General features: G+C 46.3%; 1 protein-coding gene across 1 annotated transcript in view; it reads left to right on the top strand.

Moving 5' to 3' along the window:
* The first annotated feature begins 7,254 nt into the window (after positions 1-7,254).
* ARL10 (ADP ribosylation factor like GTPase 10) overlaps positions 7,255-24,106 on the top strand; it is a 22,791-nt gene continuing 5,939 nt past the window's right edge. The window contains exons 1-2 of the mRNA XM_040344462.1: positions 7,255-7,455; positions 21,314-21,482. Coding sequence (XP_040200396.1) covers positions 7,303-7,455; positions 21,314-21,482 — 322 coding nt within the window. The 5' untranslated portion in view covers positions 7,255-7,302. The remainder of the gene's footprint in view (positions 7,456-21,313; positions 21,483-24,106) is intronic.

Here is a 24,106-nt window from a genome sequence, read left to right as displayed (position 1 = left end):
AGAACTTTTTCGAAGCCTATTAGAGCCTCTGGCTCTAATCATGTACTTAAAAAAAAAACTTAATTGAAAGCCATGTGTCCGGCATCCCACATGTAGATTAGGGGGCTGGACGCATGAACGGGGGGGGGCGGTGCCCGTGCACCCTGCATTACGGCCCACCACTGCCCTTAGACATAAACAGCAGTTAAAGTATATGTAAATCCTCACCTTGTAAAACAACTCATTCAGTTTAAAATAGAAACAAAAGGCAAAACATGCGTGTATCTATCTATATTCATATATAACAATTATAAATACATAAATTTCCCCTTTTATACAAGTGATCACATACCCTCTGTTCTCAGCTTCTCAGCTGCATAAGGAGCTCAGAGAGTTACACAATAATAAAAAATAAAACAGACTGCTGCACACCCTTAAATATCAAAAAAGACACATGTATGTCAGGTATAAATACACAGGTCCCCTAAATATGGTGGACCTACCCCGAAATGGTCCCACTGGATACCCACTCAAAAAACGACAAATACCAGTGACTAATACTCGATCATCCAATAGGAGACCAGAGTCTACAATCAGCGCCCCCACCCTCCACACAACAAGCAGAACCCCCCCCCCCCCCCAAACAAAGATGCACACAGGAGCCCCAACTGTTAGCAATTTCCTGATTTTTTTCGGCGTATAGTTAAAGCTGCTATCTGGTGGCGTACGCAATGTTAAGTATGGCCGTCGTTCGCACGTCAAATTTAAAATTTTTTATTTTGTTTGCGTAACTCGTCCGTGAATAGGGCTGGACGTAATTTACGTCCACGTCAAAACCAATGACGTCCTTGCGACGTCATTTAGAGCAGGGGTTGACAAATTTGCTTGGAATCTAGGAGCCAGGTGAAAAAGTTAGGAGCCAGAAAACGCGCCCCGTCCCAACGAGCTCGCGCGCAGAAGCGAACACATACGTGAGCAGCGCCCGCATATGTAAACGGTGTTCAAACCACACGTGAGGTATCACCGCGATTGGTAGAGTGAGAGCAATAATTCTAGCCCTAGACCTTCTCTGTAACTCAAAACATGCAACCTGTAGATTCTTTTTAAATGTCGCCTATGAAGATTTTAAAGGGTAAAAGTTTGTCGGCATTCCACGAGCGGACGCAATTTTGAAGCGTGACATGTTGGGTATGAATTTACTCGGCGTAACATTATCTTTCATAATATAAAAAAAAAGGGGGGATAACTTTACTGTTGTCTTATTTTTTAATTAAAAAAAGTGTCATTTTTTCACAAAAAAAGTGCGCTTGTAAGACTGCTGCGCAAATACGGCGTGACAGAAAGTATTGCAACGGTCGCCATTTAATTCTCTAGGGTGTTAGGATAAAAAATATATATAATGTTTGGGGGTTCTAATCAGAGGGAAGAAGATGGCAGTGAAAATAGTGAAAAACAACATTAGAATTGCTGTTTAACTTGTAATGCTTAACTTGTAATACCAACGGCCACCACCAGATGGCGCCAGCTCACAAAAAAAAAAAAAAAAATATTATTATTTTTTTTTTTTTTTGCCCCCCTTCCAATTCAAGTCACCAGGACCCTATTTCTAGTCGCCATGGCGACCTGGCGCCCGGGATTTGTCGAGCCCTGATTTAGAGCAATGCACGGCGGGAAATTTAGGGACGGCGCATGCGCCGTTCGTTCGGCGCGGGGACGCGCTTCATTTAAATGAAAGACGCACCCTACTCGCCGCATTTGAATTCCGCGCCGTTACGCCGCGAGAGATACACTATGCCGCCGTAACTTACGGCTCAAATTCTTTCTGGATTTAAAGATTAGAAAAGTAAGTTACAGCGGCGTAGCGTATCTCACATACGCTGCGCCCATGCAAATGTACGAGAATCTGCCCCATAAAATTTAATTTCCAATCCCCTTCTCCATTCTAACCGGTCTCAACATATTCTCCTTAACCTTCATAAAACCATTTATCTGTGCTACAGCTTTCCTACTTTGTTTCTCCTATCCCCCTGTTATCTGAAATAGGGACTCTCTGGTAATTAACCCTCTGCTGCTTATCTAAATGATTAACTCTTTACAGCTTAACATCTTCAGTCTGGTGCTTCAATTGCATTTAACACCAAAGGGCCAGATTCTGGTACATCGTGCGTATCTCTGCCGCGGCGTAACGTATGTCATTTACGTTACACCGCCGCAAGTTTTTCAGGCAAGTGCTTTATTCACAAAGCACTTGCCTGTAAAGTTGCGGCGGCGTAGCGTAAAACACCCGGCGGAATTCAAATTTGGCAGGTAGGGGGTGTGTTTCATTTAAATGAAGCGTGTCCCCGCGCCGAACGAACTGCCCATGCGCCGTCCCTAAAATATCCCAGTGTGCATTGCTCCAAATGACGTTGCAAGGACGTCATTGGTTTCGACCTGAACGTAAATGACGTCCAGCCCCATTCACGGACGACATTGATGGGCACTGATAAGCCTGCACTGATTGACACTGGTGAGGCTGCATTTGTGGACATTGGTAAAGCTGCATTGATGGGCACTGGTGAGGCTGCATGGATGGGCACTGGTGAGGCTGCACTGATGGGCACTGATGAGGCTGCATTTATGGGCACTGATGAGGCTGCACTTGGTACCCACTTTTATTGTACAGAAAGGAAGAGGTGGAGCTCTAAGAGAAAAATGTGGAGCCTAAAGAGGAAGGGGTGTGGTTTACAGATTGGGTCTTAAATAGGAAGGCATTCACAGGAAGGGGTGGGTCATATTTAAATTAGGGGGTGCACAAGTTTATTTAGGCCTAGGGCAGCACAAAACCTAAATAAATCACTGAGGGCAGCCACTGGGAATGGGACCCCAAAGACAGTGGCAATCACTGTAGAAGCAAGCAGACTAAGGACATGGATTACATGAGCTACAGTTCATTGAGGGAACCATGAATGCCAACATGTACTGTGACATACTGAAGCAGAGCATGATCCCCTCCCTTCAGAGACTGGGCCACAGGGTAGTATTCCAACATGATAACGACCCCAAACCCACCTCCAAGACAACCACTGCCTTGCTAAAGAAGCTGAGGGTAAAGGTGATGGACCGGCCAAGCATGTCTCCAGACCTAAACCCTATTGAGAATCTGTGGGGCATCCTCAAATGGGAAGGTGGATGAGCGCAAGGTCTCTAACATCCACCAATTCTGTGATGTCATCATGGAGGAATGGAAGAGGACTCCAGTGGCAACCTGTGAAGCTCTGGTGAACTCCACGCCCAAGAGGGTTAAGGCAGTGCTACAAAATAATGGTGGCCACACAAAATATTGACATTTTGGGCCCAATTTGGACATTTTCACTTAGGGGTGTACTTCACCAGCGGTTTAGACATTAATGGCTGTGTTGAGTTATTTTTAGGGGACAGCAGTTATACAAGCTGTACACTCACTACTTTACATTGTATAAAGGTGTAATTTCTTCAGTGTTGTTAATAAAATATTTACAAAAATGTGAGAGGTGTACTTACTTTTGTGAGATACTGTACATACTTATAATGATCCAAGCTGAAACAATGTAAAAGCACTAGGGTCATCAGTTCAGACCCCAACAACAGCACTACCCGTCTGGAGTCTGCATGTTCTCCCTGTGCCTGCATGGGTTTTCTCCGGACACTCCGGTTTCCTCCCACACTCCAAAGACATGCTGGTAGGTTAATTGGCTCCTGTCTAAATTGTCCCTAGTATATGTATTGTTTGTATGAATGTGAGTTACGGACCGTAGATTGTAAGATCATTGCGGTCAGGGACTAATGTGAATGTACAATATATAGCTAGATTCTAAAAAGACCGCCGCATCTTTAAGGCGGTGTAGCGTATCGTATTTACGCTACGCCGCCTTAAGTTAGATAGGCAAGTACTGTATTCACAAAGTACTTGCCTCTTAACTTACGGCGGCGTAGCGTAAATGTGGCCGGAGTAAGCGCGCCTAATTCAAATTAGGCTGAGAGGGCGTGTTTTATGTTAATGGGGGGTGACGCATGCGCCGTCCGTGTACATATCCCAGTGTGCATTGCGGCAAAGTACGCCGCAAGGACGTATTGGTTGCGACGTGGACGTAAATTACATCCAGCCCTATTCACGGACGACTTACGCAAACGACGTAACATTTTCACATTTTGACGCGGGAACGACGGCCATACTTAGCATTGGCTACGCCACCTAGGGGGCATGTTTATCTTTAGGCGGCCTATCTCTTATGGAAACGGCGTATCTTTACTGAGACGGGCGCACGTACGTTCGTGAATAGGTGTATCTAGTGATTTTTCTATTCTACGCCAAACTCAATGGAAGCGCCACCTAGCGGCCAGCCTAAATATTGCACCCTAAGATACGACGGCGCAAGCCATCGTATCTTAGATAGGTTTAAGTGTATCTCTGTTTGAGAATACACTTAAACTTAGGACGGCGCAGATTCCGAGTTAGGTCGGCGTATCTACTGATACGCCGGCCTAACTCTTTGTGAATCTAGCTAATACAGTATATGTAAAGCACTGCGTAACTTGACAGCGCTATATAAGTACCTGTAATAATAATAAAAATTCAAAGGGCCCTTTCACGTGGGATGTGTGCAGTCTGATCAGCAGGAGGTCCATCAACAGATCCCCTACTAATCTGAGCTGCAATCACACTATAGTAACATATAAATGTCTGCACAACCGCATGATTTAGCATGCCTTCAGGAAATATGCAAAAACCACAAGTTGTTCTTGTGGTGTCATCCATTGTTAATGGCAGCCCCAATGTGGCATGCAAGTCACCAAAACGCATGGTTAAAAACACATTTCCTTTTACACTAGTGGTAAGTGCAAAGTTGCCCTTTACATTGGTGGTCAGTGTAAATCCTCAGTGGTCAGTGGATGTAAACCCCTCATACACCCAGTGAAGTGAACAGCCTCAGATAATACAGAGATAAATCAAATCTCCCTACATAAGTTTTATATGTACAGTATATCTGCTGTCTTCACATATACTGTTTAGAAAGTTCAGATTGTGTGAGGAAATTTTCTCTTCCTGTTTAACACAGAGGGCCTGATTTACTATGCTCTGTGCGCTGCGCTGGTTCATGCATTAATTAGTACTCCGGGTGGAGGCTTAATTGGGCGCATGAACCAGCGTAGCAGCCGGCGCATTGAAAGTAATATGTAAAGCCGCGCCGAACTCCCTATAGAAGTCTATGGGAGAAATCAAAAGTGTTCATTTTAAAGGCTAATCTGCAAGTTTTGTCCTAAAAAGTGTTTGGGGACCTCAGTCCTGTCCCAGGGAACATGTATCAATGATTTTTTTATTTTTTAAAACGGCCGTTTTTTCGGGAGCAGTGAATTTAATAATTCTTAAAGTGAAACAATAAAAGTGAAATATTCCTTTAAATTTCGTACCTAGGGGGGGTGTAATGTCAGCATGTGAAATAGCGCATTTTTCCCGCACTTAGAACTCCCCCTGCACAAAGTGACATTCAGAAGGAAAAAAGTCATTTAAAAATTCACACGCGGCTATAATGAATTGTCGGCTCTGACAATTCTAAAGGGATTCATTCATAAAACAAAAAAAAAAAATGTGTAGGGGTTCCCCCAAATTAAATTACCAGGCCCTTCAGGTCTGGTATGGATATTAAGGGGAACCCCGTCGTAAAAACCAAAAAAAAAAAGACGTGCGGTTCCCGGCAAATATCCATTCCAGGCCCTTCAGGTCTGGTGTGGATTTTAAGGGGAACTCCACCCCAAATTGAAAAAAAAAATGGCGTGGAGTCCCCCTAAAAATCCACACCAGACCCTTATCCGAGCACGTTGACCTGGCCGGCCGCAGAAAAGAGGGGGGGACAGAGTGCGGCCCCCCCCTCTCCTGAACCGCACCAGGCCACATGCCCTCAACATGGGGAGGATGTCCCCATGTTGATGGGGACAAGGGCCTCATCCCCACAACCCTTGCCCGGTGGTTGTGGGGGTCTGCGGGCGGGGGGCTTATCAGAATCTGGAAGACCCCTTTAACAAAGGGGACCCCCAGATCCTGGCCCCCCCCCCTATGTGAAATGGTAATGGGGTACATTGTACCTCTACCATTTCACCCCAAAAAAAATGTCAAAAGTGTTAAAAATGACAGTAGCCGGTTTTTGACAAATCTTTTAATAAAATCTTCTTTTCTTCTTTCCTTCGGGTTTCTTCCGCTGCTTCTTTCTTGGGTCTTCTCGTCCACATCTTGCCCGACGTGTTCTTCTATCATCTCCGTCCGTCCTTCAGCCTTCTGGTCCCGCATCTTGCCCGGTGTCTTCTCCTGTTTTCTTCTCCGTCCGTCCGCCAGCCTCCTCGTCCGCATCTTGTGTCTTCTCCGGACCCAGCGTTTGAATTTGATTTGGCCGCCGTGTTCCCGCTCCTGGGACCCGCCCCCCTCTGACGCCACAAGTAAACTCCTTAGAAGGTCATGTGCGTCAGAGGGGGGCGGGGTGACATGAGTGTGACACGGCGGGAACTTCAATTGGAAGCGGCGGCATCTTCTTCTCCGGGCGGCGCGATTGAAATTGAATTCCCCCGCTGTGTGACGCTCTGTGACCCCGCCCCCCTCTGACGCACATGACCTTCTAAGGAGTTTGGTGTCATGGTGCGACGTCATTTCGCGCAAAGCGCGGTGGGAAATTAGAAAACGGAGCATGCGCAGTACGTTCGGCACGGGAACGCGCCTAATTTAAATGACACACGCCCCATTTGAATTAGGCGGGCTTGCGCCGGACGGATTTACGCTACGCTGCCGCAAGTTTACAGGCAAGTGCTTTGTAAATCAAGCACTTGCCCGTAAAACTTGCGGCGGTGTAACGTAAATGAGATACGTTACGCCGCGGCGCAGCTATGTGAATCTGGCTCTTAGTTTGGGTGTAGCATGACAGCGCAATTGTCATTTCAAAGGTGACAACTGAAATCTGAAAATTGTTTTGGGCAGGAAGGGGGGTAGGTGCCCGGCATTGAGGTGGTTAAAGACTGCCCTGACTGGATGTAATTTATAATCTAAGCTCATGGAGATCAGCAGAGAGAAAGTATCCAGTGAAGGTAATTATGTGATTCCTGACACAGTGGAAGGAGCAAGAGAGCAGCTTTTCCTGCGGTAGGCACTGGCAGGGATAACAGTACCAAATGACATTCCCCATGGACGATCACGCATGCGCAAAGGATCCCTTGTAGGGCAGCGAGCAGTTAAAAGGATTCCGCGGGCGTGGCCTCGGGACCTGACGTCAGAGGCGGGCGGGGGGTCATAGCTGGAGGTGCTGCTGTTGCACCGGGCGGATGGCCGCTCTCAGGAACCTCTCTATGGTGATTGGAGCGGCGGTGGCGGCGCTGGGCTCGGTGCTCTTCATTGCCTGGAACCGGTACATGCCGGGCCGGAGGAGGTCCAGGAGGGCGGGACACCAGCTGGAGTACAAACCGCTGAACACTCAGGTGAGCCGCTCCCTGCCTGGATTTGGGGCAATGTGTGTCACTATCGGGGAACCCCTCACACCGGAGCCGGGAACCCCCCCCCCTCTCTGTGTATTGTGGTCACGTGACAAGGGCTTTGCTATGGAAGTGTCACACCCCCAGTACCCATCCTGACTGACCTTACTGACACACCTCGGGCAGGAGCAATGACAGCTGATTGGTTGATGCAAGACAATGCAACAACTTGTGGTCCACTTCCCATGAGTCCTCCTATCAGCACCGCAGTGCATGAGCCCCTTATTGTAAGAAATGTCCCCACATTCATAACATTTATTACATCTCTGCAGAGCATTGCAACTGATTGGTGCCCCCTGAGTGCAGGCTCCTGCATTGTTTATATCCCAGCTTCATATGGAGGTCATCATTGACCCAATATGGAGGTCATCATTGACCCGATATGGAGGTCATCATTGACCCAATATGGAGGTCATCATTGACCCCATATGGAGGTCATCGTTGACCCAATATGGAGGTCATCGTTGACCCAATATGGAGGTCATCGTTGACCCAATATGGAGGTCATCATTGACCCAATATGGAGGTCATCATTGACCCAATATGGAGGTCATCGTTGACCCAATATGGAGGTCATCGTTGACCCAATATGGACTTATGTGGTCAATACTATTGACCTGTAGTGGCCATATTCGGTCAGTGATGTCACATCCCCACCCCTTTGTGTTGCTTGGGCAGGAGTGATGGATTCCATCCAGGTTCACTCTGAACTCAAGTACACACCAAATCTGGGCTCATCTCTTAGTAAACAGGGCTGGTGCTGCACTATTTTGCACCCTAAGCAAGACCAGCTACTTCCACCCCACCCCCTCCCCTCCTCAAAAAAAAAAAAAAAAAAACACTTCAAAAATCTCACCATGACTTGCAGTCCATCTACTGATAAATTACAGCGTCAGCAGGGCGGTTCCGATTTATGGAGGCTCTTCTCTGTATCTTCAGCTTATAGTGGATGTAAACCCCCCCCCCCCCATACACCCAGTGACGTGAACAGCCTCAGATGCACAGAGATGAAACGAATCTCCCTACATAGGTTTTATATGTATATCTGCTGTGTTTACATTTATATACTGTTTAGAAATTCAGATTTTGTTAGGAGATTGTCTCTTCCTGGTTAACACAGAGTGTGATGTCTGGGCATACAGACAAGATAGCTAACATTGCTGGAAGGAACACACCCCCTCTCCTCATAGGCAGAGACTCTCAGAGCTGTTGTGTAATAGGAGCTGCTCTCTGCTAATCTATTTTAGCAACCTCCTTTGACAAAAGATTATGGCTGCTTTTGTCTAAAAAGTAAAAAAATATGTCAGGAGTTCTCAGGCTAATAACAGAGGAACCGTTCAGAAGAGAGCTATAAGACTTGGCTCATTGAAAAGAGAACAAAATACTGCAGATATATGAGCCAAGCTCAAATTTCATGAACCGGGTTTACATCCACTTTAAGGGGAACGAGTGCACGGCGCATATTCTGAAACGCATCGCTCCCACTCCGGTGACATCATCTTGATGATGCTGCGGGCCAAGCGTGCGCTCCAGCGCCATCTTGGAAGTGTCCGGATGGCTTTCCTAAACACTCTGCAGCATGGCAGCAGACACTGGTGGCTCCACGTAGGGTAAATACTGCACAGCGGTCCTGCTACAGGTGCAGTGACCTCATCCCACTTGTTCTCCAGTGAGATCTGTGAGGCCCTCTGCCTTGGTGTCAGATGGGACTTGTAGTTTTTTTTTTTTTCATTGGATCTGTGAATAGATGTGACTGTGTGTAGCCTGAGGATGTGCTGGGAGTAGCCAAAGATGTGGGGGGGCTTCATCTGTGATCAGGAAGATCCAAGTGAACCCGTGAATTCAGGCTGGAGAGATGTGTCCATGACACCCTGGGCTGACAGGATGTTGGTTGATGTATGCTAGATGGGGAGGAGGCAGACCAAAGTTTGGGGAGAATCGAACCTAGGCATTATCCACACTACATTTGGTAATTGCCCATTTTACACGTGTTTTACGCTTTTTTTTTTTTTTTTTTTTTTTTTTATCATCTTCCCTCCTGCCCATAAAAGCCCCTCTATCTTAGTCTATGTGCCCTTGCATACCTAGGTATTTACAGGCATTTAGCCCTGTTCTCACACTGGTGCGACTTGTTGTTGTACCATTTGACAGTTCCAAATTGCATGACAAGTCGCACCCCATTGCCAGCAATGGAACTGTTCATATTGCCAAGATTCACCTCACAGCGATTATGAAAAAAGTTCCTGCACTACTTTTACAGAATTTTTTTTTTTTTTTTTTTTTTTTCATTGACTTGGTAAATTTAAAGTGCAGCTCCTTCAGAAAAAATGAATTCGGCAGCTACAAATACTATAGTTGCTGACTTTTATTATTGGGACCCTTTCTTGTCCACGAATCCCAGCGATGTCTTCACCCAAGCTGATTTTTTTTTTTTTTTTTTTAATTGGCTCTCAGGTGCTGCTGTCGCCATCTTGGGTTGTGGCTTCACAACCGATTCCCTACTGCACATGCACAAAGCGCGCTGCACTTTGTAAATAGCCCGGCGGCGGAGTAAGGAGGAGGGGGGGGGGGGGGCCGGGCCGAACTTCCAGATTAATTTGCCCCGAAAGATGCCAACCGTGGCAGCAGAGGCAAATAAGTGAAGCATCCCCTTTTGGGTGGAGATCTGCTTTAAGTCGCATGCTGCAATTAAATAGGCAGTGCAAATTGCACTGAAGTAGTGCAATTTCAAAGCCGCACCGGTATAGACTGGGTCTGAGGGGTAGCAATCTGAATGCAACCAAAATAAATTCAGTATAGAAGCATTTGGGCAGAAAAGTCGAGACGCATGAAAACGCAACTAAACACATCTTAACGCTGTGCACATTAACACTTAAATATTCATTACATAACTGTATATTCTGGCCAATGGAATGAACAAGTGCCCAGATACTCGCTGTCTAAACGCAAATAAATGTGTTTTAAAAAATGCAGCTTTAGGCACATTTTTAATGCTGCTTTTCTCCTTTAAGTAGAAAGGTGTTGAGAAGAGTCTAGTGTGCACCAGGCCTAAAGGGGAAAACGCTGACATGGTTAGGAACAATGTGGCAATGCACAAGATGGCAACTCCCAATCTCTGTAGCTATGAAAGAAACAGGAGAGTGCCCCAGGGACTTAATGGGCAATGTTCACGACTAGATAGAGTAGTAGGCTATAGTAAAAGTATATTTATATTCAATTTTGTACTTTTACTATAGCCTTCTACTCTCCTATCTCGTTGTGGCCATTGCCCATATAGTCCCTGGGGCACTCTCTTGTTTCTTTGCAATTTTTTGGGATGTGGCATTTGGGCCCCCATTCACCTGCTGTGCTTGCCCCCGGTGTCCTCTTCTCTGCTCAGTCTGGCCGTTGATTGGCTTAAGTGGATGGATTGATAGCAGCGCAGCCATTGGCTCTCGCTGCTGTCAATCACATCCAATGACGCAACACGCCGGGGGCGGGGCCAAGTGATACAGTGAGTGGCTATAGCCACCGATTTGTATCATGGGAGTGCGCCTGCAAGAACTAACCCCCATGGGAGAGAGCTCCCATGAAGGGGGTTGGTTCTTGCGGGGAGGAGCCGAGACGGCTGCCAAGGGACCCCAGAAGACCAGGTTCGGGGCCACTCTGTGCAAAACGAGCTGCACAGTGGAGGCAAGTATAACATGTTTATTTATTAAAAAAAACACATTATCCTTTACAACCCCTTTTTAAAGTGGGAGTGAACTCCTATGTATGATTTTTACGTATAGGTAAACCTATAAGAAGGCTTGCCTATATGTACAGTAAATATCTCCTAAACGTGTGCCATTAGATATTTACCTTCAAATTGCCTTAGATGCAGCTGTCACCAATGCATACACTCTGAAGGAACAACATACCTGTGCTGTTCCTTCAGAGCCCTGCCTTAACAGGGACTCCATTGTGCATGCGTCATTCTTATCACTGATGCTGGCGAACCTGCAAAGAAGACTGGGTGACATTGTGCCGCTGGAGGGCTTCGTTTTCGGATAAGTCCTAATGTGCAATGCATACTAGCACATTATGACCTTAACTGCTCAGGGCCCAATTTTTTATTTATTTATTTATTTTTTATGCAATTTACCAACGCTTTAATTGAACAAACTGGAGTTGGAAGCTGATTGGCTACCATAAAACTGCACCAGATTTTACACTCTCCAGTTTTAGTAAATCTCCTCAATGATTAATTGGTAAACTGTCATAGGTTTGAGCTTCACTTGTGATCATCAGGATAAACCTAATTTGCTCAGGCCAAATGAAAAAATAAATCTATTCCTCCATCCATGCAAACGAGATGGAGGAATCCCTCCCAGCCTTCTATTTACCCACGGAACATTGTATTCTGACAGTGGGAGCAGTGGCTGTGATGATGCACTGGCTCAGGGGGCTGCGGCTGTGACGATGCACTGGCTCAGGGGGCTGCGGCTGTGACGATGCACTGGGTCGGGGGGGTTGTGACAATGCACTGGGTCGGGGGGCTGCGACGATGCACGGATTGGGGGGGGCTGCAGCTGTGACGATGCACTGGGTCGGGGGCTGCAGCTGCGACTATGTATGGATTGGGGGGCTGCGACTATGTATGGATTGGGGGGCTGCGACTATGCATGGATTGGAGGGGGGGCTGCGGCTGTGACGATGCACTCGGTCAGGGGGCTGCGGCTGTGACGATGCACTGGGTCGGGGGGCTGCAACGATACACGGATTGGGGGGGGGGGGCTGTGACGATGCACTGGGTCAGGGGGCTGCAGCTGTGATGATGCACTGGGTCGGGGGGCTGCGACTATGCATGGATTGGGGGGGGGGGGGCTGCGACTATGCATGGATTGGGGTGCTGCGACTGTGCATGGATTGGGGTGCTGCGGCTGTGACGATGCACTGGGTCGGGGGGCTGTGACGATGCACTGGGTCGGGGGCTGCAGCTGCGACTATGTATGGATTGGGGGGCTGCGACTATGCATGGATTGGAGGGGGGGCTGCGGCTGTGACGATGCACTCGGTCAGGGGGCTGCGGCTGTGACGATGCACTGGGTCGGGGGGCTGCAACGATACACGGATTGGGGGGGGGGGCTGTGACGATGCACTGGGTCAGGGGGCTGCAGCTGTGACGATGCACTGGGTCGGGGGGCTGCGACTATGCATGGATTGGGGTGCTGCGACTATGCATGGATTGGGGTGCTGCGGCTGTGACGATGCACTGGGTCGGGGGGCTGTGACGATGCACTGGGTCGGGGGGCTGCGACTATGCATGGATTGGTGGGGCTGCAGCTGTGACGATGCACTGGGTCAGGGGGCTGCAGCTGTGACGATGCACTGGGTTGGGGGGCTGCGACTATGCATGGATTGGTGGGGCTGCAGCTGTGACGATGCACTGGGTCAGGGGGCTGCAGCTGTGACGATGCACTGGGTTGGGGGGCTGCGACTATGCACGGATTGGGGGGGGGGGGGCTGCGGCTGTGACGGTGCACTGGGTCAGGGGGCTGCAGCTGTGACGATGCACTGGGTCGGGGGGCTGCGACTATGCATGGATTGGGGTGCTGCGACTATGCATGGATTGGGGTGCTGCGGCTGTGACGATGCACTGGGTCGGGGGGCTGTGACGATGCACTGGGTCGGGGGGCTGCGACTATGCATGGATTGGTGGGGCTGCAGCTGTGACGATGCACTGGGTCAGGGGGCTGCAGCTGTGACGATGCACTGGGTTGGGGGGCTGCGACTATGCATGGATTGGTGGGGCTGCAGCTGTGACGATGCACTGGGTCAGGGGGCTGCAGCTGTGACGATGCACTGGGTTGGGGGGCTGCGACTATGCACGGATTGGGGGGGGGGCTGCGGCTGTGACGGTGCACTGGGTTAGGGGGCTGCAGCTGTTAAAGAAAATGTTTCTAACTTGGCCTTTTAGCAGAAGTCGATCAACCACCGATCAAATTTCAGACTCTCCCTGCTGAACCAGCTGGATTTGGCTCAGTGTTTGGGTTAACTTTAGTGAAAGGTTGCCAATAATCACAAAGTAATGATCTGGGGGGAAAAAAAAAGTTGCTTAGTAAGCGAAAAAACAAACAAACATTCTGTTGTCTGTGCATCTATTGCTCAAAACTATCCAACACGGGAAAGTGCATCAGTGTTGATTGTATGAAGATTGGACAATAATTGGGATTATTTGGAAAAGATCTGCCCATGTATTGCCATCTGAAAGAGATTGAAAAGCTGTTGGATTTGCTCAGAGCCGTCACACAGGAAAGGGTCATTTGAAGAGTTGCTGACTAATTTAGTGTATAATCGGCACTTTTCCCCCATCCTGCATGGTCAGCAGTCCCGGGAACACTATAGAGACAGATAGGTCTGTACATAATGGCTGTGCAGCCTTCAAGGGCTCACAAATTCTTCTGCTATAACACATTGCAGAAGTATTTTTGTGAGCCCTTGAAAGCCACACAGCCATTATGTACAGACCTATCAATTTTGGGAGTTCATTGGCTTTCACATTTGCCTTCTCTGAAGTGTGTAACAGCATGCATTGTGTTAAAGTGGATCTTTAGTCAGAAAATTAAGTCAGGCTGGCCCCTTATTGCAGATAAAATATAAAAAAATAAGTAAATACTGTGTAAAATCCAGTAATGCACTGTCTCACCCTGCTCTGCACATGCTCAGTTTCTTTCTTGGCACTGTGCCTAAAATCAGAGCCACTAGAGGCCTATCTCCTGACAGCCTAAAGATTTACTGCTGCCCAGTGGGCTCCAGGCTTCAGCAAAATGGCAGCCCCCAGCAGGAAGAAACTGGAGCAATGCTGGAGGCAATTTGCAGAACACGCTCATTTTGGTAGTATAATTATTCCTGAGGAATGTATGTTCCTTTCTAAACAACGTTGTTCGTTTTCTTTTCTTTTTTTTTTAAATCAGATTATGGGTAAAGTTCCACTTTAAGGCAGTTTCTTTTTTTTTTTTTTTTAACATGCTACCAACTTGTGATTAGGGGCCCCTTTGCATCTGCTCATTCTAAAGTGGTGTGTTGCAGCCAGAACTTTATTCTGCAAAAGCAATGAATCACACATGACATGTGCATTGTAGTACGCTGCACTAGGGTCCACTGGTCTTCTAAATGAATAGCAATGCACATAATGCAATGCATTATTACTGTGTTTGCATTACAACCTGAGCAATCCTGTTTTTTGGCCCAAAAAATGGAGCTGGTCATACACTGATAGATTTTCAATCAAACATTCGTACAAAAATTCTCAGTACATTTGACATAATGACTGTTAATAATCTTGAAATGCTTTTTAATAATAATAATTATTATTATTATTATATTTATTTTATTATAAATATTAAAGGGTCGCTAAAGGCAGTTTTTTTTTGTTTTTTTTTTATAACAAACATGTTATACTTGCCTCCACTGTGCAGCTTGTTTTGCACAGAGTGTCCCCTAACCCTGTCTTCTGGGGTCCCTCAGCGGCTGTCTCGGCTCCTCCTCGCAAAAGCTTTCTACCTTCATGCGAGCGAGCTTGCATGGTGGAAAGCTTTTGCGCGCACGCTCCCGTGATACAGCGGCGGGCATAGCCTCCGACTGTATCACTCGGCCCCGCCCCCGGCGCGCATCGTCATCTGCTGTGATTGACAGCAGCGCCAGCCAATGGCTGCGCTGCTATCAATCCGTCCAGCCTAGCCAATCAAAGGCCAGGCTGGGAACCGAAGACCATCACATGGACGCGCGCAGGACTTTCGAGGGGTCAGGTAAGTAAAACGGGGGTTCGGGGGGGGGGGGGGGCGGTACCATCGGATGTTTTTTCACCTTAATGCATAGGATGCATTAAGGTGAAAAAACATTTACCTTTACAACCCCTTTAATAATAACATGCGGTTTTGGAATGAATGGACTTTCCTGCATGAAAACCACTTGTGCTGTTAGACAAGCATTTCTTAAGAAATGTTGCTTGTTGCAAACAAATGTCAATTGATTTGACCCCACTAACGGTTAGAAAATCTGACAGGTGTTCTTGGCATGAAATTCTACTAGCATGCAGACATGAGCTGATCAGATTCATCTTGCTTTATGTCTATGGCCACCTTGGTTACCCCTTGTACTCTCTCACCTCTGTAATGTAAACACAATGGAGTGTATTGTAGAGTCCTAAAACTTAATAGCACACCATATGGAGCTACCTAAGGGCAGCCTGTGATTACTAAGCAACAACACATGGGCTTTGTTAATTAGGGGAGTGTTGTACAAAGCACAACGATTACAGCAACCTTTGTTACTGGGGGGTCACCTAGAGACATACTGATCTTATAGAAAAGATCCACATTTTGTGATTGTCTAGGCAACTGTGTGCAAATTCTGGTTTGTATCTCTCAAGTCCCAAATCGCTGCTCTGTAGAGGGGAGTGACACATCTGACTTTTATACCAAGGACAGTTTTACACCACAAAAAAAGCAGTCCAGATGGGTTTATCAAAAAAGAGAAAAGAACTCTGCGCTTGACCTAATAAAAAGTGAATGTGAAAAATCAAACAATTGATTGTGAAAAAATGATCAAACAAAAATGGTGGTGCTGCTGCTCATGAAAGCCTAAATACTTAAGACCCAAAGAAAAATATAAATAGATATAATAAATTTTATAAACCAAAATTTCAAAAAAGTGTCATTATAGAAATCTCTATGTGAAATGGTCAAATCCTTAATGATTGTGCATATAAAAATATTTGTAAAAAAAATGAATAATAACAAGAGGCAAATGTATTCAAAGTAAATTATGTGGTAAATGTTCATTGTGTGAAAAAAGAACAAGGGGCCAGATTCACGAAAATTTGCGTCGATGTAACGTAACCCGTTTACGTTACACCGCCGCAAGTTTTCAGTGTAAGTGCCTGATCCTCACAGCACTTACCTGGAAACCTGCGACGGTGTAACGTAAAGTCGTCCGGCGCAAGCCCGCCCGAATCAAATGGGGCGGGTACCATTTAAAGTAGGCGAGCTCCCGCGCCGGACGTTCTGTGCATGCTCCGTTCGCAATTTTCCTGACGTGCTTTGCGCGAACTTACGGCAGCCCGACGTGTTTGTGAATCGCGACGTGCGTACCATACTTGCGTCGGGGGAAAAAAAAAATTCAAAAGCGACGCGGGAACGCCGGGCATACTTTAACATGGTGGAGTAATTTTACACCATGTTAAAGCACACCTAACTTTGCGACGGGAAAAAAATACTTGTAACAACGGGAAAAACCTTTGTGGATCGCCGTAACTGCTAATTTGCATACCCGACGCTGAAATACGACGCAAACTCCCCCCAGCGGCGGCCGAGGTACTGCATCCTAAGATCCGACGGTGTAAGTCAATTACACCTGTCGGATCTCAGGGCTATCTATGCGTAACTGATTCTATGAATCAGTCGCATAGATACACTCAGAGATACAACGGCGTATCAGTTCTGAGAATCTGGCCCACGGTCCCAAAGCATAAAAATAGGACACTTCTAGGATTTATTCCGATAGCTACTGCAATATTCAATGGAGTATCTGGAAGGAGCCTTGGTCTTATTTTCAGCCAAAAGAGTGTAATATTACTGCCGCTTACCGGACTGAGAGAATCTCAGGTTATAGAGAACTCTAGAGCGTGTGCATCAGCCTGCCGGCCACGATAAGCGACCGCCTCAATCAAGGTGGGATGCTTCCATCTTGTTGGATGAGGATATCACCTTCAGCTGTTCATCAGACCATATCACGCCACACAGGAAGGAAAAGCAGGCAGAATCCACTCAGCTTTACCAGGCACGTGATCTGGCAATAGTAGGCTCAGCAAGAAAGGGACAATAGTCTTCATTAGGGTTGTCCCGATACCATTTTTTTAGGACTGAGTACAAGTACCGATACTTTTTTTCATGTACTCGCCAATACCGATACTTTTTTTTTAAATGTCCCCCCACATATTGCAGCCATGTCCCCCATACCTGGATGATGCCGCCGCTGCCACGTTAATCAGCGTGCGGGGAACATTACAGCTTTTGTTTGAATAGATGTATCCCCGCCGCGCCGTGTATAGACACTCCCCCTTGCTCGGAATTGGACAGATCATCTGTCCCATCCCATCCGTCCAAGCTGTAATGTTCCCCGCACGCTGATTAACGTGGCGGGTTTGCGGCGGCGGCAAGTATTCTATTCAGGCATCGGGGGGCATTTGCGGGAGTACAAGTACTCCCGCAAATACTCGGTATCGGTCCCGATACTGGCATCGGGACAACCCTAGTCTTCATGGTGAAGTATATCAAAAATCGTCAGCCTCCGTTCCCAGTTAAAGCCATTTTTGAGGAAACGCGTCAGTGGAGCACCATTTCCCAACGCCATCATGCTCATATTATTCAGCTTTAGGTTTGATCCTTGGCTGAAGTGCAAAGGAACTCTTCTTTTTTTTTTTTTTTTTGCTGAGCCTACTATTCCCAGATCAAGTGCCTGAGTGGATTCTGCCTGCTTTTCCTTCCTGTGTGGTGTGATCCGGTCTGATGAACAGCTGAAGGTGATATCCCCTCTTCCAACAAGACAGAAGCATCCTCCTTGATCGAGGTGGTCGTTTATCGTGGCCAGCAGGCTGATGCACACGCCCTGGAAGGGGCGAAATACTGCTATGTATTACACAGGTATCTGCTCCCCCTTGAAAGGTGCCAAATGTGACATTGGAGGACCGGAAAAGCGGAAGTTCCCTTTTTGGGTGGAACTCCACGTTAAGGTGCCCTTTTTACAAGTGCTTTCCTATCGGGTCCACCTATCCGTTTCAGGAATCTCCATGCAGCCCTATGGACAGGCTGATGTAAGACGATTTGTGTCCATTTACCTTTTTGAGTCCATTTTGTTTCAGGAAAAAAAACTATTGAACAGACTGCAGCCTTTTCTGTTTCCCTGGACATAAATGTGACGGAATGCTGCTGCCAGGCTCATCCACCTTGCCCAACCGTTCAGTGTCTGCCACTCCTCTGTCGATCCCTACACTGGCTACTGCTCGCCCAATGAATTAAATTCAAAATACTATCAATAACTTCTAAAGCCATCCACAATTCTACCCCTGGCTACATCACTAACCTAGTCTCAAAATACCAACCTAATTGTCCTCTTTGTTCCTCCCAACACCTCCTTCTCGCTAGTTCCCTTGTCGCCTCCTCCCATGCTCGCCTCCAGAGCTTCTCCCATCCTCTGGAACTCTCTACCCCAATCTGTTTGACTGGCTCCTATTTTTTTTTTTTTTTTTTTCCCCACTTTCAGATGATCCCTGAAAACAAATTTCTTCAGAGAAGCCTATCTGGCCCCCCACCCAACTGTCCATCTATTCCCCCCACAGTTGTTACCTTTTTTGGATCTCCTGAGCCTCCCTCTTAAATTGTAAGCTCAAACAAGCATTTGATTCCTACTGTATTAAATTGTAGTTTCTGTACTTGTGTTATAAAGCAATGCGTAAACTGTATGCTATATAAACCCTGTATAATATTACTGTATTTTCTGGCGTATAAGACTACCTTTTACACTTAAAAAAAATGGCCAAAAGGCAGGGGTCGTCTTATACGCCGGGTCAACCGCTCGGATGCCTGCTGGATGTGTGGTAATACTGTATGTAGCTTCGGCTATATACCACTTAGCCAATCCCGGTGAGCGATGTATTCAAATTAATACAGAGCCTGCTCGGATTGGAGTAACAACCTCTGCCAATCCGAGCAGGCTACATACAGTAGCCTGCTCGGATTGGCTTTGAGAGTCAGCTGATGATGTTACAGCCTCTGCCAATCCAAGCAGGCTTTGTATTCATTAATAGAATACATTGCTCGCCGTGATTGGCTCCAGCTCCAGCAAGAAGGAAGAAGAATATGGCTCCAGAAGGAAGAAATATGAAGTGTCGGAAGCCTCGGAAGGGGGGTCGTCTTTTACAGTGAGTACAGGCAAAAAATCTTAAGAAAAATTTAAAATTAGGGGGTCGTCTTATATGCCTGGTCGCCTTATACACCGGCAAATACGGTAATATAAATAAGAGGTAAACGGACACAAGATACTATTGGAGGAATTGGTTCTGGACTTTATAGGCTCTGAGATGCAAGATATTACCGAAATATATAATTTTTTTTATTACAAATTGATTAAAAAAGGACAGCCAATGGTGATTTAAAAACTTTGCAAAGTAGGAATTGCCTATATACTATTTCAGCACGTAACCCATACACCAAGAATTAATCCTGAATGACCATAACCATGTCCTTGTTGAGGCAATAATTGTTCTATCGGGTTGGGTACGGGTAGATCAAAATGTGCAGTAGCTCTGCTCTACATGTTACACGTATGAACGCTTCTTCAGGAGCTTTGGCCTACATTATTATGCACAGCAACCAGAAGTAGGTATCGCAATAGAAAGGTTTCATGGGTGCGGCGGATGTTGCAGACATGTCATTCCATGTGTAACTGGTCCATATTAGTGGCTACAATAAAGAACCCCATTTCTGCAGTGATTAGAGGGATAATCTAGTATGATACACTGGGTAGAGGAGAGGCATATAACAAGCCTGTATATCCTATATGACAGTCAGAACTTCAAAGCATTTAGAGAACATTGGTTCTCAATAACTGCAGAAGGGGTAGTGATGTATCCTGATCATCCGTATATAACTGCATTGTGACAGCCGCCACCAAGAGATCATTCAGCATGGAGAACATAAGTTCATGTCCATTTTTGCCTCCAGCCACTCATAGAGCTATAACAGGTCAGCCCGTGTCTGCCAGACACAAATGTGCTGACGTAACAGAGGGACTCCTCCAATCAGAATCTCTCTAGTGTACAACCCATTCAGGCATTACAACACAAACCAAGAATAACATTTGAATCGATAGTTGGAAGCTACGATCACAAGTTTGACCACATGTTTTCAACATGCAATACCAAAATCTGTTCGCTCTAATTCACAACCAAAGCATCTCTGCTGCTGATAATGCAGAATGAGCAACTGAATCTGATCTAAATCGATGGGTGGGGGGGGGGGGGGGGGGGGGGGGGGAAGTTATACCTATTTTTATTATTATTTAGGTACTTGTATATCGCCGTCAATTTATGCAGCGCTTTCCCTACCCTCAAGGAGCTTACAATCTAGGGTCCCTGACTCACACTCACATTCATATACTAGGGCCAATTAACCTACCAGCATGTCTTTGGAGTATTCCATTGTATGATAGTTTTGATGGAATCGCACATCAATCATATAATTTTTTTTTTGCAGTAAACTGTATACATGCTACAGGTTTCTGGCTAAAATTTTTTTTGCATGTGATAGTGTTGTGGTGTGAAAATCGCACATGGAGAATGTGTGTGCGTGTTTTTTTTTTTTGCCTTTGCCAAATGCGTGCAGAATAACTGACGTCTCTGCACCATGGTTTGTACACTGTCACTGGACTAATGACACTAGCTGGGAAGGGTTAATCAAAGAGTTGTATGTATGCCTATCAATGTGTGCTGATTTATACTAGAGATCTTTGTTTTCCCTTTTGCAGGGATAAAAAAAACAGATTGTTCCCTCTGTACAGGGTCCTGTGTTAAAAGTGAATTTTATTCATGACCTAGTTTTGGTTTGAAGTTGTATTTTAAACTCCAAATAATGCAGTTTACTTTTATTCCTAAATATAAAATTTTTACTTTTGCACACAATATAGTGGGGGAAAAAAATGTATAATTTTTATTTTAATGTTATTTATATTTATTTTTTAACTTGTACAATCCTGACACATGTCTCCTCTTCTTTTTTGCATACAGCCGAATTATTTGGATCGTCAGATTTTAGTCCTAGGTTTGGATGGTGCTGGAAAGAGCAGTATAATTCATGCCCTGAGCACAAACACCACCAGATCCAGCTCGGCACCTACTCATGGGTTTAACACTGCCCAGATTATCAGCCAGGGACTGAGGATTGAACTACTGGAAGGTGAGTTTCTTCCATCAGGGGGAGTTAAATTTGTAGAAATCGGTGTAATTTGCTCACTATTTTAGAGGGATATAGACATGTCCTTGTTATGTATGTACACACATGCATAATGTCACAAACTACATTGTTTTAAAGAGCAAGTCATTTTTTTTAAATGGAAACCTACACCAAAATAAATGTGTAGGTTGCCATTACTGACGTGCTATGAAAACGGAAAATTGAATAATTTATCTTTCCGTAATTTTCCTTTCCTGGTGCCTACCCATGGCAGCATACCAGTGGTTGGTGGCTCTGCCCTCGTCCAACCCACAGGACCACGTAACTATAAAAGAAAGAGTTACCCCCCCCCCCCCCTCAGGCATTCTTGTAACTAGTCTTCAGAACTTTAAGGATTACAGAAGGGAGGGTGTATGCTGCCATGGGTAGGCACCAGGAGAGGAAAATTACAGAAAGTTAAGTATTCAAATTTTCATTTTCCTGGTGCCTCTATGGCAGCATACCAATGGAGGCACCCCCCCAGCCCAGATGACTTGCCTCAGATGCAAGAATGGTTCATGAGATGGGTCAAGGAAGCCGTGAACCAAGGCTGGACTTCCCCGATAACTGTCGTTTGTCTTAGATGCCCCTTTCTCCATTGTGCCAGAAAAAACCCAAGTGGTTTGCTTCGTCCATCTTCTGTACAAATTCAGGGATTCTCTGATTGAAGGCGGTGTCGCTTCTTCGGGGTGTTGAATAAAGCTTCCAGATGCGTGCGTAAGCGCCAATTGACTGAGTAGATAAGTCATTCGAACTGGAAGTAATGTAGGACCCTGATCTCCCTTTCCCAGAAGGAAGCTAGGATGGTTACTAACACCTTGGTAAAAAGGTTTTGGGATGAAATTCCAAAGGGAAGATATTTGCATTGGAGGCGCAAATCGCCTACTTTGAGCCCGGGAGAAAGATTGGAAAGATGATGGATGGGAATTTGAAGGTGCACAGCCTAAAGACCCATAGAGACCATCCGAATTACTGTGACTATGGATACCAAATGACTTGTTCTACCTGAACGTATCCGTTGTCCTCTTTAGGTCCAACACTAGTCTCCAACCCTCGATTTCCTGGGAACTAAAAAGGACTGAGTAGAGCCCCGGGTGTTTCTCCAAGACTGGTACTGGCAATACTGCCTGTTGGTGCAGAAGTATTTGAATATACTGAAAGAGCTTCTTTCTTGTCTTTGGAGATCAGAATTTGGTGGGTCAGAGAGAAAGGGGTGGAGGATGATTTTGAATCGCCAGAAGAGAAAAAAGTCCTTGAAGGACCGTGGAGGCTGCATGGACCAGTGCAGTTTTCCACCCAAATGTAGGGAGAAAAGCCTGAGTCTTGCTACTACCGGACCGGTGGATAAGGGGGGCAAAAGGACTTCTGGCTCTCAACCGTCGTCGCGGTCTTGGGATTGCTCAATTTGAGAAGGGTGGCTTGTGAGCCTTCCCAGCCTCCTCTCTCGATCTTTGTTTGGTAGCTGCCCGCGAGGCGAATTCTCTTCTCCTATCTTGGGGAATTTCTTTATCGCCGAACCAGGCCTTCCATCATATAGGATGCGACACTAGGACTGCATTGCAGATAGGTCCGCCGACCATGGCTTTAAACGTAATGCCCTTCTGGCTGTGATTGAAGTATAGCATTGCTCTGGGGAAGCACCCAAGGACATTGATGGCTGCATTCCTGGCTAATGCCATGACCGACGTGCCCAAAGTTGGATCTGAATCAAGGAGCTGAGCATCTGCTTGCGCCAGTGGTAAGAAAATTTGAGACATTGATTGTAGGCGATGCTTTTTTTTCCCCACTTATCGCCGCTCGTTCTCCTAACCTCGTAAAGGTAACGGCTGCAGCTTTTCTTTCTGTCAGATGAGGGAAAAAAAATTCCCGTATGGACAGAGGATACCGCATCTTCTTTCCAAAGAATCGTGTCTTTTAATGCGATAAATAAAATAACAATGTGATGCGATTTTAATAAACTGACTTCGAACGTTGATATGTTCCTTGGCTCGCCTTCCGAATCGGCTTCTGAACCGGTCTGGAGAAAAGATAGCGCTTTACTGCTTTCTCCTCCGTAGACAGACTTTGGACCACACGCCAATCTTCCCAGTAAGGTTTGTTCCCCACAAACTCAACAGGCCTTTTCCCCTGGATGTTCAGATTTGCGCTGGGAGTCATGCCTGCTTGGGGTATGCTGGGGTGACCTCCGTCACTGCAGGAGGTATGCCCTTCTAGAGAACCCCTGCGGGTGGTTCTTGGTGCGGGCTGCGGAAACAAACAAAAGTGTTTCCATATGCCCTAAGCTCTTTGAATGAAGGAACTTACCTAGCGGTATGTTGCAGCCCTTACCTAGCGGTATGTTGCAGCCCTTACCTAGCGGTATGTTGCAGCCCTTACCTAGCGGTATGTTGCAGCCCTTACCTAGCGGTATGTTGCAGCCCTTACCTAGCGGTATGTTGCGGATCTTTATTGATGCGGCATTGTATACCAGAGCGGCTAGGACTAAGATTAAATCCTAATTGCGTAAAGTATAGGAAGGCATAAATAACACTATAAATAAAAAAATAAATATATATCACACACACACACACACACACACACACACACAC

This window comes from Rana temporaria, chromosome 3 (assembly GCF_905171775.1).
Source record: "Rana temporaria chromosome 3, aRanTem1.1, whole genome shotgun sequence".
In the NCBI taxonomy this organism is placed as follows: Eukaryota; Metazoa; Chordata; class Amphibia; order Anura; family Ranidae; genus Rana; species Rana temporaria.
This window is presented reverse-complemented; position numbering and strand designations above follow the sequence as displayed.